The sequence below is a fragment of the Phytophthora cinnamomi genome (genome assembly GCF_018691715.1).
Source record: "Phytophthora cinnamomi strain GKB4 chromosome Unknown Contig63, whole genome shotgun sequence".
NCBI classification, from domain to species: Eukaryota; Oomycota; class Peronosporomycetes; order Peronosporales; family Peronosporaceae; genus Phytophthora; species Phytophthora cinnamomi.
This window is the reverse complement of record NW_027150996.1, coordinates 322641-337836: the sequence shown is the minus strand read 5'-3', so window position 1 is coordinate 337836 and position 15196 is coordinate 322641. Positions and strand designations below refer to the sequence as shown.

The window sequence follows — 15196 nt, the reverse complement described above, 5'->3', positions numbered from 1 at the left end:
CTCGGTGTCATATCAGTGTCGCTGATTACTGACCAGGCATCTGCTCTCTAATGATTGTAGCATTTTTTGTGTCTGCGTGAAACGCAGACAAATTCGTGAGAAAGCCGCGTTTGTTCCAAAAATATCAGCAGATGTATCGAGGAGCCACTATTGCGTTTAAGAACTTGTCTGCGCCAAACGCAGAAGATAACGCAAAAGATTTGATACAAAACCAGCGAGCGGCGCAGACAAATTCAAGAGAATCTATTTACATAATGGTACCGACCGGTACGGCTAACCCGCAACCATAAGGTCACGGGTTCGATTCCCATTGAGTGTACCGTAAACCAGGTCATTGCAACGCACGGCCTCAATGCAACACGTAAAAACTGTCAGGTTTTCGGTAAAAACGATGCAGAGATCAGATATATAGAGATGACACAACGTCTTTATCTTAATATTTGTATGGAAAAGGCTAAGCATTTCTTCAACCCGCGCAAATTATGTAGGACGGGAACTTTTTACGAGCATTGCAGTGAACCCGTGGGTTACGCTACACGTTTTGCTTGGCTTGGGCCAAGCCCGCCGGAGCGCAGCGGAGGCGGGTGGGCCCACCCAACTGGGACCCACCATAGACCTACCGCCGCGTAGCGGCGGCGAATGGCTCGTAATAACAACTTCAATAAATTCATGATCAGTAATATATATATATATATATATATATATTGTAATTATTTTTTGATTGCAAAATATATTATACTTATGTGTTTGTATGGAAATCCAGTCTACTGCTCAGTAATAATTGTACTGGAGAGATTTGAGTCCAATAATACATTTCCGTACAAAACCAAATTATTAATTTCCGAACAAAAATTCAATAATTGAAATTCAATAAATTTTCGAGGTCTCAATTCAATAATAATTATTCCGAGGTCTCTGGTTTCATGGTAATGGTCTGCTAAAAATGTCAACCATCCACAGCTGTTCGACGGAAGCCCACTGCCCCCGATGGCCTGACTCGAGTTGGCACGGCTGAGACGGCCAGCCCGATTTTCAGCGTTTGCGACCACCACATTGTGGTGGAACCCTCGATGTCAAAGGGTTGACCTACGAACTGGGGAGAGCAAGCGGAGCAAACTGAACTGTAACACTGCTGCACTGTCGCCCAAGACATGGTTTTGTCTTTACGATGTAGTTCCTGACAGCGCTTTTAACTTCTTGGCATACCTCTGAAGCAGCTCATCGGCGAATCCTAAATGATCAAACCGCCTTTCAAGAACTTCCAGCGGTTCCTTTTCAGTTACCCATTTGTTGACCAGAGCGCTCTCCAAGTTCATCGCTAGCTTTTTTGTCTTGGGTTCCTCCTTCGCTGCATTAAATATCGTCAGAAGATTGATGTCGTTGTAGTTAGCCCGGAGTCCGTCGATCATCGTCGTTTTGGCCTTGGGATACCGACGGTTGAAGTCGTTCAGGTACTTAGCCCACGTTTTGAAGTTCGGACTGGCAAGAGTCATTTCACGTGCTCTATTGAGGTCGAGAAAACGGAACACATGCTGGGGGGGAAATTCCTGGTCTAGGTAGTAACGGAAATTCCCGATTAATACCCTCTACCCAAATAGTACCCTCTCAGAGTAACCCGGTAGTAACCCTACAGTAACTCACGTACCCTACCCTGCTCTGATGACCAGTCATCTTGTTACACCTCACTTCACTATAGAACGCAGCCCCAGCCATTCACTAGCGCTGCCTGCACACGTTCGCAGGAGGAGAGCGACAAGGTCGAGTACACTCGCTTCGGCAACCCGCGCATGCCGGCGGTGGCTGTGGTTTGTGAGTGAGTAAGGAAGGCATGGCGCGACACTGACAGCAACACTGTCATTCAGGGGTCCGACAATACAGTTTTTTATTGTACTGCAAGTGCATGCCGAGCGTAGTAATAACGGCAATACGAAGCACAACAATAATAATAACTGGGCCAATATCAGTATATTGTTGCCGCATGTTACTCGTCCTCAGGTAAACGTCATCTACTCGGTGGTGAGAAGAGAAGTCGCGTTCCACAAGTCGCGATTCACGCGCAGGAACGCCAACATTTCGAAGTTAGCGGGCAGCATGCAAGACCGCTGGGGTGTAAGAATAAACTTACACTGCGAAAAGAGTCGCTCAACCGTGTTCGAGGTCGGTGGCACGACCTTCGCCAGGTCATGGTAGGTGGCCGACGCAGCACCAGATGATCTCGCCTTCTTTCCTCCTCGGAGAATCTCATTGGCGTAGTCGCTCGACGACCTCTCCTTCCTCTTGCCGCTGCTGGCAGGAGGGTCAACCACGAATCGCTGCACCGATCGGGCTTCAGCCGCAGTTAACTTGACCTTGTTCTCGATCTTGACCAGGGCCGCCTCAAACACAGGAGAATGCACGATTTTTGCGCTTGGGCGCAAGTGGCTTGCCATATCCGGATAGTCGTCCGCCACCTGGTCAAACAGCACGCGCACGTCCGCCATGCTAATGCTCTCGCCCTGCAGTCTCTTGCACACGCTATCCAGTTTCTTCAGTTCCTCCAGAAGCTCGAGTAACTTTTTGTGAGTCGCACCCGCGGAATAAACTCTTCAACAGCATCAACCTGTCGAATCGAATCCCGGATTTTTTTGTAGCGGCGCACCATCTCGAATGTCGACGACCACCGTGTCACATTCCGTTTGACAGGTTTGAGGTCAGTGTACTTCGCCAACTCCGCTGCGTTGTTGACGTGCCGAAGCTGCACCATGAGACTGTTGACGGCAGCAAGCTCGGACTCGTAGGCAGCCAGGTATCGGTTGACTGCGAGGTTGTAGCGGTGACTCGCGCACCCGACCAAGGGCAACTCCATTAGCGTAGCGATTCGGCGGTTGGTGGCGCAATTATCACCAACCAGAAAAGCCACCATTGAGACGTTCTTGTTGTACAGAGACAGTACACGCTTGAACATGGCGATGTGGACTTCCGCGTCTTGGCTACCGTCCACCAAAGGTGACAGCGACAGCAGTCGCTCACGGCGCTTGCCGTTTACGAAGGTCACGCCGTAGATACCCACGTAGTGCACGGTGCCATGGGTCCACCCGTCCCAAATGACACCGAAAATGTCGCCCAGCTCCTTTTCAATCACGTCACCGACGTTCGCCGAGCACGTTTGCATGTCCAACTTCAACGTCTTGGACGATACAGGCTTCCAGCTTGCCATGGACCTCGTGAGGGGGTCGTCTACCTCCGAGATGGGCATGTTGCGCTCCACCACCCACTGTAGCCACTGGTAGCGATGCTGGGTCGCCTCAGAGACGAACCCAAAGCTCGAGAGGGGCGCATCCGTAGCCACCGATGCCTGGTAGGTCTCCTCGAAGTCAGGGTGCGTGGAGGTGAGGTGGGACAGCAGATTGCTGTACCCGGAGCCGACTTGCTGCTTGCGAGAGGTACCGCAAAGCTGGCAGCGATAGTCACCTTGGCCCTTGTCCTCGTAGAAAAAAGCGCAGATCTCACGGTTGGGGGCCATCTTGTCGAATTGGAAAATGAGGGGAAGCTTGTTAGACTGCTAGGCAAGCGGCAAGGCGTCTGTGGTGTCTTGGTTGTCTACCAGTCGTTCTAACGACTGGCCGAGATCAGTCGAGTCACAAAATCGCTCTAAACCGGTATTGTACTGGTATTATTGGTACAATATCACATTTTATTGACTTTGTGAAGACCCAATAATAAATAATTGTACCGCAACAATACAGTAATTACTGAACTGCTATTATTTTTTCCGAGCACTGCTGTCATTAACTCAGTCTCTGCTGCTGGGTTTGCAGACAGCTACCTGGACTGGCACGTTGCGAAGCACAACGTGTATGGTGAGCAATTCTGTACAAGCTGGGAAGCCGCTGACGAGGACCACGAGGATATGGACGACTTTAACCTGGACGAGCTGCACGACGCTCTTGATGATGCTGCACTGATCGACGAGTAAGCTAAGGTAGCGATGTAACCTTTTGGTAATACAGAGTAACCTTTCGAGATTTTGTGAGGGGTACTATTAAATAGTGCCCGGGGTATTATTCCGTAATTTCCGTTACTTTGATTGCTCCCTCTCCAGCAGTGTGACAAGTTTCGTGATACTCGGATTGTTCTTCGCTCTCTCGATCATCCCTTCGATGTTATTGTAATACATACGGATTGGCGTGAACCAAGATTCTTGGTACTTCGGATTTTTCTTTTTGAAGTCTTTCGCGTACTTCATCCATGTCGTGAGCTGAGGGTTACTAAATAAGCCGTTTCCCACGTTATCAAGATCTAGCCATTTAAAGACTTGTAGAGGGGTTTGATTGCTCGCCAAGTAACCCTTGATCTTTTCGCCTTGGATTTTAGTTGCAGCGCTCTCCATGCTGGGGAACTTCATGGCTGCTAGAAGGATTTGGTTGAAAGGTTTGTCCGTAAAGTGATTCTCCAACTTTGTCAACAACTCAGTTGCCTTTCCAGGGTTCTCCTTGAGGACGGCATTCAAGTACGAGACCCACGTGTTGAGGAGAGGATTACCGGTGAAGTCACCTATAAGATAAAGACGTAGCAATTCTCGTACGTCGTCGACAGATTTCCCACTTCTGAACCACATTTCGAGCTGGGCAGACTCCAATTTTGTGGCAATACTTCGTGTAGCATCTTTTGACACTGCCGCTCCAAGCACCCTAGCCACCTGGTCATCGCCGAATTTTCGCGTTAGCGTCTCGATCACTGTCGACTTCTCCTGGGGATACTTTGTGCTGTAGGCAGTCGTGTACTTAAACCAAACGTTGAAGAGCGGACGGTCCAAAAGAGAGTTCCTTGACATGCTGAGTCCGAGGTTTTGCAGAGCCTCATCCGGAGATTTTCGATTGTTGAGCCAGACTTTGATCAATTGGTCTTGGAGTTTGGTGGCGATACTTTTGGTCCCCTCCACGCTCATCGCCGTCTCAGCCATTTGGAATAGATGGACATCATAGAAATTCTTTAAGAGCGCCGGTACCATCGACGCCTGCTTTTCGGGGTACTTCGCGTTGAAATCGTCCACATACTTGGCCCAAGCGGAGAACTTCAGGTTGCTAAGAATATCCTCCTTCACTTTGTCCAACTCCATAAAATGAAATACATCGTCAGGGTCTTTTACGGCGGCCACCCAGTGCTTCATTTGTTCGTTTTGTAATCTCGTTGCAAGTCCCTTCGTTCTTGAGATCTTCGTCGCTTCGTCAATCATTTTGTACAGCGTAGCGTCACCATAGTAATCGGTCAGTCTCGAGATCGCGGACGTTTCCTTTGCAGGGTTCTTGGCACGCAAGTCGTCGACGTACTTGAGCCACTGAGTGAAGCCGTCAACGTCGAGCAGATCGTCTCCGGCCTTGGTAAGACTCATGCGAGCAAAAACTACGTCAGCGGATTTCCCCTCGTCGAGCCATTTCTTGAGTCGCTCTGGGGTCACTTTCGACGACGAGAAGAAAGTTCTGACCTTTTCGGCGACAGGCAAGGACGGTCCCGCTCTCTCCTCAACGTCATTGTCGTTGTCGGTAGCGCTAGTTATTAACAACCTCGTCCCAGAGACACTGATTTTGCTGGCAGTGTGGATGTGATCCCAGTCGGACACAAGTAGGCTGGGGCTTGTCGCCGGTGCGACTGCGGCGATAGGCCGGACGAAAGCGTGCAGTATAGCACCAATTAGTAGGTGGGTGCGCATCGTTCGGCTTGAAGGTGGATGTGCGTGAAGAGCGAGTGGAAAACTGCGAGCGACGTGAACTGCCAGCGAATTTGAAAATAAGCGTAGCCAGTGGTGCACTGCACCGTGCAGCGCAAGCAGGGGACAGGCAGGCTCACATACCGACAACGACGCAGACATCCGACACCACTGAATGTCATTCCCCATACATGTAGTAACATAATAATTCCCCGTCGACTCTGTGTGCTGGAAGTTCGTGTCTGTCGGATTTCTGGGTCGTTGTCTGTGTACAGCACGTACAACATCATGCAATGCAATTATGAATATCACGGCATAATCATGATGACGATAATCACAATCATGACGGCGATAGTCGTTATGACAATAATCGTTATGACGATAGGCTACAGTATTGTGCGTCAATAAGGGACGCCTGATTGATATACCTTCAGAAAGTATATATATATTGTATTAGTGAGGTATATCCTTCACGTTAGCTTTGCTGATAAGTCCTGAATGATTCCAACAGTGCTGTATCGTCGCGGGACTAATAACCTGACTCCAGGCCGTCTCGCACCACATTAGGGGAGTGAGGAGGTCGACTTTGTATGGATTATCTACTCCTCCTAAGCGATCCAAATTAAGGAGCATTTTCTGCGATAGTACTTGCCTCTTGATAAAATGGATAATGCCTTGTTCCATCAGTTGCACGTTGGCCGCGGTGTTTGGCGGCAACTTCTCCACTCGCACATTGTGGAGGTTTCGACCCGTTTCATCGTGATATGAAGCGTTATCTGCCACTGGTAGATTACCAGTATGGTGTGTGGCTTGATTTTTTGCTCATCCCCAGTTCCTGATACAGTCTTTTGCCTGAATAAAGAACAGGTAGAAGCTGATACCTTCTGTTTCTGATGTTACTGAAGTTGTAGCCACTTGCACTGCTACAAGAAGGGTTGAACTTGGGATTCCGCCCATTAGATGGTGTTTACAACGATTCCGCCAATCACAGACCGCAAACCGAGGACATCGATGAAAAGCTGGTATCCATGCATTGCACGCGTAAATGACCTTGGAAGGCGCCAAGATTGATTCACTTCCACACATTCTCTCTCCAGCAACCATACCTGTGATACCCACACGAAAAACCCTACAAGGTAGGAACGCTTCGAGGAATTCCCAAGCTACTTGCAAAGTGTCCCCACCACGGGTCTGCGCAGGGCGCAGACACCGCGAAGAACCACGCAGAGGCCGGGCCTCTTGCGGAGAGCGAGCTGAACTCGTTCAGCTCGGATGCGATTGACTTCATCAATAAAAGTCAAGCCGTAATTCGGTTTGTCCAGGACACGATTGCAGCTTCTGTGGATAAACAGAAGCTGAACGCCGATAATATTGGCAGGGGCAACACAAATGAATTCAACGTGGATTCATTGGTTTTGTTATCTACTCAAAACCTGCCCAAACATGCAGTTTCGGATTTCGGAGCAAGTAAGCTTGCTCCGCGCTTCATCGGGCCATTCACGGTGATGACACGCCACGGTAACGCATACACGCTAGACATACCGTCTAGCATGCGGCTCCACCCGACATTTTATGTCGGGCGGTTAAAGCCATACCTCCAGCACGAGCCAAGTGGCTCGTCTGACCCGAAGAGACAGACTCGGCAGGGGAAACCCTCCTCTCCAGCGCGTAGTCGCGCTGGAGCAGTTAATACAGTCGGGCCTACAGCCCGACCGGCACGTCCAAGGCGGTTTGGGAGACCGCCACAGCCGGGACACGATGGTATAGAGCGGCAACCTCCGCGCTCTGAAGGTACTCCACGACCGTCACCTGGTCGTGGAGCGACACGAGATGAAGATCAACACGGCGTTGACCATCGGGGCGTGTTTCCACCACCAATACCGCTGGGAGACGCACGCGGAGAAATTCGCTGGATCGTCCAGCGAATTGTTGATCGTAGGAAAACAATCCGAGGTCCGGATTGTTTTCGCATTCGCTGGAGAGGTTTCCCTCCCCAGCACGACACATGGGAACCACGGAACGTCCTGATGGAAGACGTTCCGGACATGGTGAAGGAATACGAAGCCCAACACGCACTACCAGCAAGAAGGTAGTGCGAGCGCTGTAATAATCTACTACGCCTGACGACTCGCGCGCTAGATAATTAGCACGGAGATCATTGAAGCTTTCAGGTATACATATAGTATACCTGTTGTGGTCGCGGTTGCTAATACGCACCGCCACCTGGATGGACAGTGCGCACGGCGCACGAACACCAGCCTCCACCGCAACAGCGTGGAGTTGCTAATACTTGCCTCGCTTCGAGAAGGCCTCGAAGTACTTTGGCGCTTGCTTACCCGATCACGGTAAGCAACATAAATTCGCTTAGAGATGTCGACGCACAGGCGCGGTCGACATCGAAGAATCGTACACAGACACTGCGTTGTCTGTTCCCGTGGTAGCGGCGCACCTTGCCCTGCCGCGCAAGGTACTCAGCAACAGAGAACTTACCCTCTGTTGCAATGGCAGTCTTCAGCAGCTTGGTCGTGCTCATTGCGGATGAGCACGGAAATCCCCAGCACAAACAATTGACAAGCAGTCAATATTAATTGACGTGTCGATACCGACACGTCTAAGCTTAACGGGTGGATGGTGTAACGGGGTTACACACACAAGTGACAACAGTCACTTGTGCATGACAACGGTCACAAGTGACAACTGTCACTTGTGCATGACATTTGTCACTTATGGTTTAACAGATAAGATATCTGTTAAAGGTTTTAGATACTTCCTCACTTTGGTGTAAATCACACCAATGGATACATTGAAGTGGGCCACCACAATGAGTGGTCCACACCTACCCAAAGATCCTATTGGTAGAAAGCAGCATCTTTCTACCAATTAGAGACGTGCATATTGGCGGGGCTCTGACAGCCAGCCGCTGTCAACCCCTTTCATAGCTGATAAACAGTTTTAGCAGATTTTGGAGGAAGATCAATTTACAAACAATACAGTTCTCATTTTTACCTTAAACTAGCTACTTGGTGTTTTATTTGATTTATCTTATACTTGTGGACTCAAGTATAATTAATTCAAATTATTAATAAACTCCTACGCTTCCTCATACACGTAGCGCGACGTGTAAGCTAAAGTAGTGAGCCAAAGTAGGCCCACTACACTTGACGACGAGCGAAGACGCTTCTGCGACACCGAACGAGAAACGGAGCTTGATCGACCGCGCAGATGTCGGGAACCGGCATCCTCTTGCAAGGAGCGCTTGCGAGAGCGACCAACTTGCGCGGCGCGCGAAGCACGGTCTGCTTCGACGTCGGCGGCACGAGTTCCAGGCGTTGTCTTGTTCGCCTCAGCCGACCGCCCCTCCGGCGTCAACTCAGCGTGAGAATCCGATTCCAGGAAGGCAGCGTGGGCCAAGTCAACGGCAATGGCATCATCGGTGCGTGACGGATCGGCATTAGCCAGCATGTCCTTGAGGACTCGCCGAGTCTCTTGGCTGATGTCCAGCAGGTCCCAGTTCAACTCACCAGTCGACAAACCTGCAGGAAATGAGTCATCGCCCAGAGTCAGAACGCAAACCAGCATATGCAGCAACTCGGCAACCGGCACGAACCTTCGGAGATCAGCACAAGGACATCTGGATCCGTGTCTTCAAACTTGACGTGCGCCCGAAGAGTCCGGTTGGCGCGGGTCAGCCGCTTCACTTGTTCTTGGAGGTCTTCATTTCGGTGCTGGAGGCGAGTCGACGACGAGTCGTCGCCAGCATCCAAGCGAACCAGACGATCATGCAGATGCTTGCTCTGTGCAGTCGACGACGCCACGGCAGCCTTGAACGCCGTCTGCTCGCGAGTGAGCTGGAGGGCCAGCCGCGTGCACTCGTCCTCGGCTGCCCTTACGCGGTTCTCCAAGCGGGCGGCGGTCTTGGTGTGCGCATCCACTGCTCCCCGAAGACCCTCCATCTCCTGGAGGTAGTGAGTCTCCAAGACACGCAAACGCTTGATCTCCTTCTTGGAGTGCTCGAGCTCCGCGCGCGCTTGCTTGGGGAACACCATGGTGTTCTAGTGCTTGAAGGATGCCTTCATCAGCGAGTTCTCGGTGGCAGCACGCGCAGCTTCAGCAGAATGCAACTGGCCTCGCATCACGGCAAGGTCCAAGTTGATGTCATCGTGGACTCCCATGTTAAACAGATCTTGACCTCGTCCGCGTCAGGCTATAGGTGCTGCCTCAGGCTATTCGAGGGAGCTCGCTTTCAGAGAATTCGGCGTGTCACTTCCCAATTTACCAAGTCAAGAACTAGTAACCATGGTTGCCGCCCAAACTGCCAGACGGAGCACTCGCGCCCCGAGGCCCATCATGCCGGGGAGAGCATCACTGCTGATAACCGATAGACCCAGCAACGCTATCGCGAAAATCACCGTAACCGCATCGCTACTCGCTTTGTTGTTAACTACGAGAGAGTGAGCCGCTCTGGCGCCCGCAATAGTCATCGTGAAACGCCTGCGTGAGGCACCAACACCTCACGCCATCCTGTTGGCGGTCGTGCTCGCCGTCGCCTGGAGACGACGCAGGTGACGCAGGCGGCGTCGGATGCTGAATCGTCTGCAGACGAAGTGGCGCTCCCTAGCAACCCGCCTGTAGCACAAGCAATCGTCGCTGCACGCGAGACAGTCTTCCGTCGGTCGACTAGCGGAAGCTCGGTACACAGGGGAAACATCAACCCGGTGCAAGGGAAAGTCCCTGGTCCTTCAGGTTCTAACCCTAACAAGCCCATTGAGTCTTCGGTGACTTAGTGGGTGTTGTCGGTGGGGAAAGTGTGCCTTATATAAATTAGCGCGTGTTCCTACACGACACTCGGTTTGCGATCGAAGCCTGGCGGCAGCCTCAACTAAGGAGATCTCGGACTCCTCGAGCGCCTGACACCGTTGCCACGTCGTAGTGAGAGCGGCAGCAAGGTCTTGCAGCTCTCGATCTTGGGCCTGCAGTCGACGTGCCAAATCTGGAGGTGGGATCGGACCTGTATCGGGGTGATTCGTCACTGCTGCGATCTGGGCCTCGAGATCACGAACACGATCACGCAGGTGCTGGATGGTGTCGTCAGATTCTGATTGCCGCTGCTCCAACTCACCCCTGCGCTTGTCCACTCGTTCAATTTGCTCCCCGAGAGCGTCTACATCCGCATTACGCGAGACTAGCAGCGAGTTTGCCAACTCGAGTTCCTGGATCAACTCGTCGTGGCGATCTTGACAAAATCGAACGTATGAATGGGCGCTGGATTCTGCTGTGTCAAGGCGACGGTGTAGCTCAGCCGAGTGACGAAGCGAGGTTGTGTGGGCGCGCTGGAGGTCAGCGTGTTCATCATGAAGTTCGCGGGATAGTACGTCCCGTGTCACGGCGTCTTCCACGCGCTGGATTGATGTTTGGATAGCTTGGACGGAGGTGCAGATTTCAGCGAGATCAAGAGGGGGGCGATCCACACGCACGGTCGATGCGCACGCAGCCTGAGCGCATATAGGACACGGTAATGTGTCTCCTGGTGACGGGTGCTCGTCGGAGGCGCCGCCAGCAGCCTCGGAGCTCGTCGCAGCCGCCGCCACAAGCAAGCCCAAACCTGGCGACGACGATCTTGAGTTGGGAGGAGGCGCGCGATCTGTGGACGATGACGAAAGTTGATCCTCGGAGTCCTGGTCTGGAGTGCGCTGACCGCCAGACATGCTATCACTTCGATCCATCGTTTGCAAGGATACGAAGCGCGCGTGTCGGAGAAGATACAGCGATTGGGACGATGCAGCGAGCGAATACCGTTGCGCGGTGTTCTCTCGTGCAGGGGGCGATTGTGGTGGAGCGGAGAATTGAATTATACCGCGATCTCAACCCATCGATCAAGGGCAGCGGATGCAACACCTCGGAAGAGTGTCAAGGTCACAAGAAAAATGCCACGGAAGCCAATACCTGGCATATTTGATCAGGATCGACGATATCGATCTTGACAGGGATGATGTTGATCTTGAAGATAACCACCGAATCTCAGTCCCACTGATGACGCAAACGCCATAGAGAGAGTCAGCGAGGTCCAGGGAGCCGGTAATAGAGAACTTTAGAAACTGGACTAAGTCGGTACTTTTGGAACAAATATTCGTACTTAATGAAATTCAGCGGTAATCACGCCCAACTTGGTCCAAAAACAAGTTCCAGTAGAACAACGAAGGCCTTCGCGTTAGTCCAAAGGAACATGTCTTGGAAGATCTCTACAAATACATGCCCTCCTGAATCCGTAAAAGATATCATGCAGATCCGCGACGCGCATCCCGCTCTATCGAACATACGGCGGCAGCAGGCAAGCGAAACGGCGGCACGTGGAAGCGTCCAGAACTTCCCCCGTCTAGTACCAAGGTCCCAGTCGTAGAGAGACCGCAGCGGGAGCAAGCTGCCATCTCCGCAGCTGCTGATGGCAGCGACACATCCCTCAGTGATGAAAAGTGCAAGCCTTCGGTTCCGATTGGTAGCGAGGAACCTCTATCTTATTTTGGGTCACAAGTGAAGCTATCAGCTCGAGGTCCAGTGTGATCGTCCAAGTTGCTAAATTTCTAAATATGGCTCTGGAACATTGTTTTTGGAACAAGTGAAGATGTTCCAAAAGTGCCAACTTAGTCCAGTTTCTAACGTTCTCTACTAGCGCGCCAGGATTAGTGGTGTGGAGAACAAGCAGGACCAGTACTAGGACTTGGTAACACATTAAACAGAGTCGATTTTTCCTTCTTCATCACAAGTGGTCTTCGCCTTCGCACTACCGGGCACGGGATATACTTTGGCCCACCCGACGTTACGCCAAGTCAGCGACGCCTCCAAGATCGAATCACCCCGGACGCCAGGATTGCTTGGCCCAACGTCCGCCAACCCTCGTTTCTACCCACCGCTAGAGGAAGCGGCAAGCAAGGAAAGGCAAGACAAGGTCACACACCGACCACAAGGCAACCCCAGGCCAAGATCAACATCGGCCTACGAGTCTCGATCCAGGCAACCCAAGATCAACGACTCGACCCTACACCGGCGCAGCGCGTAGAAGTATCCCCGCTGCTGCCACAAGTTCCCGCTGTCCGCCAGACAGTCCAAGACTTGACCGCAAGCGCGTCTTCCGAGATCGCCCGAAGAGCGATCCAGCCCACCGACGGGTACACAAGGTGAGGATCAGCAGCTTCACGGAAGATCGGAGTACCCCCTCCATTAGTCGGCAGTTCGGGCACCGTGTGCAAGAGGAACACCGCTATCTGCAAATTTCGCGGAGCCACTTCGCCACACCACTTGTCTTAGAAACCTTCGAGTCGGGAACAGTCGACATGACTTCCACACGTCCGTCACCGCAGTCGTTTCCTGATCCGGGCACGCGCACCAGCTGTGGCGAAGCGCTTCTCAACGAAACAGGTAAGACGCTCAGATCGCACAACCACGGACTTGGCTCAGCTCGACACAGCTCAGCTCCGCTCAGCTCTCCGTCTGCACCGCTCAGCTTGGTCAGCTCAGCGCTACTTCAGCAAAGCTCAGCTCTTCCCAGCTCAGCACCGCTTCGCTCAGCCCAGTTCGAAGTGGGCGAGGCATGTGTTGCTTCCTCACTCGTGTGATCCCTTGTGCGGTCCTTCCCAGGGCTACGCTGTGGGCCCAGACTTGCGTCGGCCACACCAGCTACCCCCGATGTTCCCAGACGAAACTTGTACCTCGCTTGGCAAGTCTCAGTCCGCACGTGTCTTCACCCCCTTGAATATACAGGCACGACACCACACACACGTAGTCCACTTATCTTCACAGGACCTTGGACTCTGAGCCTTAACAGCCTCCTCCTTGCTCAGCGACTCCGGCTTCGAGTCGCTTCCAGTCACGACACTTCCTCCTGCGGCTCAGACTGTAAGTCGCGTAACAGGTCTTCACTCGCCCCCCCCCCCTGACCTAAGGGTGACCCCGAGAGTTGGCTCAGCTTGAGCCTGTCTTGATCCAGGGTTCTCGCTCTGCGCCCTGGGACTTCCGCGCACTACGCCTTGATGTAGGCGAAACAGCGACGCTGGGAACCACTATCCCAGATTAGTCGCGCCACACGGATTCACCAGCAGCCCTGGAAACCACTATCCCAGGTGCTGCTCTGCCTTGAAACCTCAGGGCGAATCACCTTCCGTATGCAAGTACCCCAGTGCGTAGCAATATGAAATGCCCTCACCGCTGCCACTCCGTAGGAATAGCAACTGAGTTGGTATGTGGAGCTGAATTTAGTCGGATGATCTCCTTGGACCCTGCGGAACCACCACCTGCGTCTTTGGGGGCAAATCGAACTCTGACTGAATTTAACACATGCAAAATACTAAGACTTATCAAGTGAGGGCGCAATTTCCCTTTGGGTATACCTTGAACAATGGTGAGATGAAATCCGTCAAATACTGACTTGGGCGACTCTTCGTGCTGGGCAGATCATTGTATCCACTACGACCGAGGTCAGGCTAGCAACGTAGAGGTCCACGGCGACGCCAATTGATCACTGCAGGTGAGGCACTTATACCCACAAAGGGGGTGCCTAAGGGTGGTACGGCTGATATGAAGTGACTGACTGAATGTCAAGTCGACTTCTCCCAGACCGCCTTGAGCCAACTCGCTCAGACCCCGGACTTCGCCCAGATCCCGGACTCTCGGCTGAGACTCCATACTCTGGGCGGACACTCCATGGCCACTGCGGGAGCTGGGCCCAGACTCCGTGATCTCAGCTCAAACCCCATACTTCCAGCCCAGACCTGGGACTCTCAGCTCAAACCCCATGATCACAGCGGAGGCCGAGCCCATATTCCTGGATCTCAGCCCAGACTCAATACTCTCAGCTCAGACGCCATATTCACAGTGAAGGCTGCGCTCAGACTTTGGACTCTCAGCTTGGACTCCGGACTCTCAGCTCAGACCCCGGGTGGTCAAAGTCAAGCATCCCGATTCTCGGCTGCATGCCAGCTTGGCCCAGAGTCTGGGCGGAATACACCCAAGTCGCAGACCTAGCCAGGCCATTTCACCAGGAGCGAGCCAGTCCACTTGAAGTTCGAAGTAGTCAATGTTGGGTCGGGCTGAGCGGGTTTGGGTAGACGACTGGCGGGTTCAGAATTTTCCTGCTAACCTCGCCACATTTCGGTCTGATCCTACAACCGGCCGAGGTTTTATCTTAAGTTCGGATTCCGAACAAGAGGCAAAAGATGTATCAACTATGACTACCTGGAGAGCTCGGCGGAGAATTATTAGGACCCGACGAGCCCCACCGTAACTAATTAGTCTCCTGCCACTCTGGCGCGGTAAATGTGTGTAGCCAAGGCGAATACCATTTATTCCTACGATACACCGAAGGGCGGGTATCTCGCTCGCCCCGAAGATGCACTTCTTCAGGTTCGTGCAGAACTTACGCTTTCGCATAAGCTCAAGTAACTTCCGGAGATGCATCCGGTGCATCTCAGCGTCGGACTTCCCGTCCACAGACCGGCTGTGGATGAACACGTCATCAAA

The 15196-nt window shown here is 52.4% G+C and overlaps 1 protein-coding gene across 1 annotated transcript; it reads right to left on the bottom strand.

Moving 5' to 3' along the window:
- Positions 1-1854: 1854 nt before the first annotated feature.
- On the bottom strand, positions 1855-3502 carry IUM83_13192 (Phosphoenolpyruvate carboxykinase; the record flags this gene model as incomplete). Its single annotated transcript, XM_067937853.1, has 3 exons — positions 1855-2006; positions 2126-2495; positions 2570-3502. The coding sequence occupies 3 exons, from the start codon at positions 3500-3502 to the stop codon at positions 1855-1857; spliced, it is 1455 nt and encodes a 484-aa protein (XP_067786997.1).
- Between the last annotated feature and the right edge of the window lie 11694 nt (positions 3503-15196).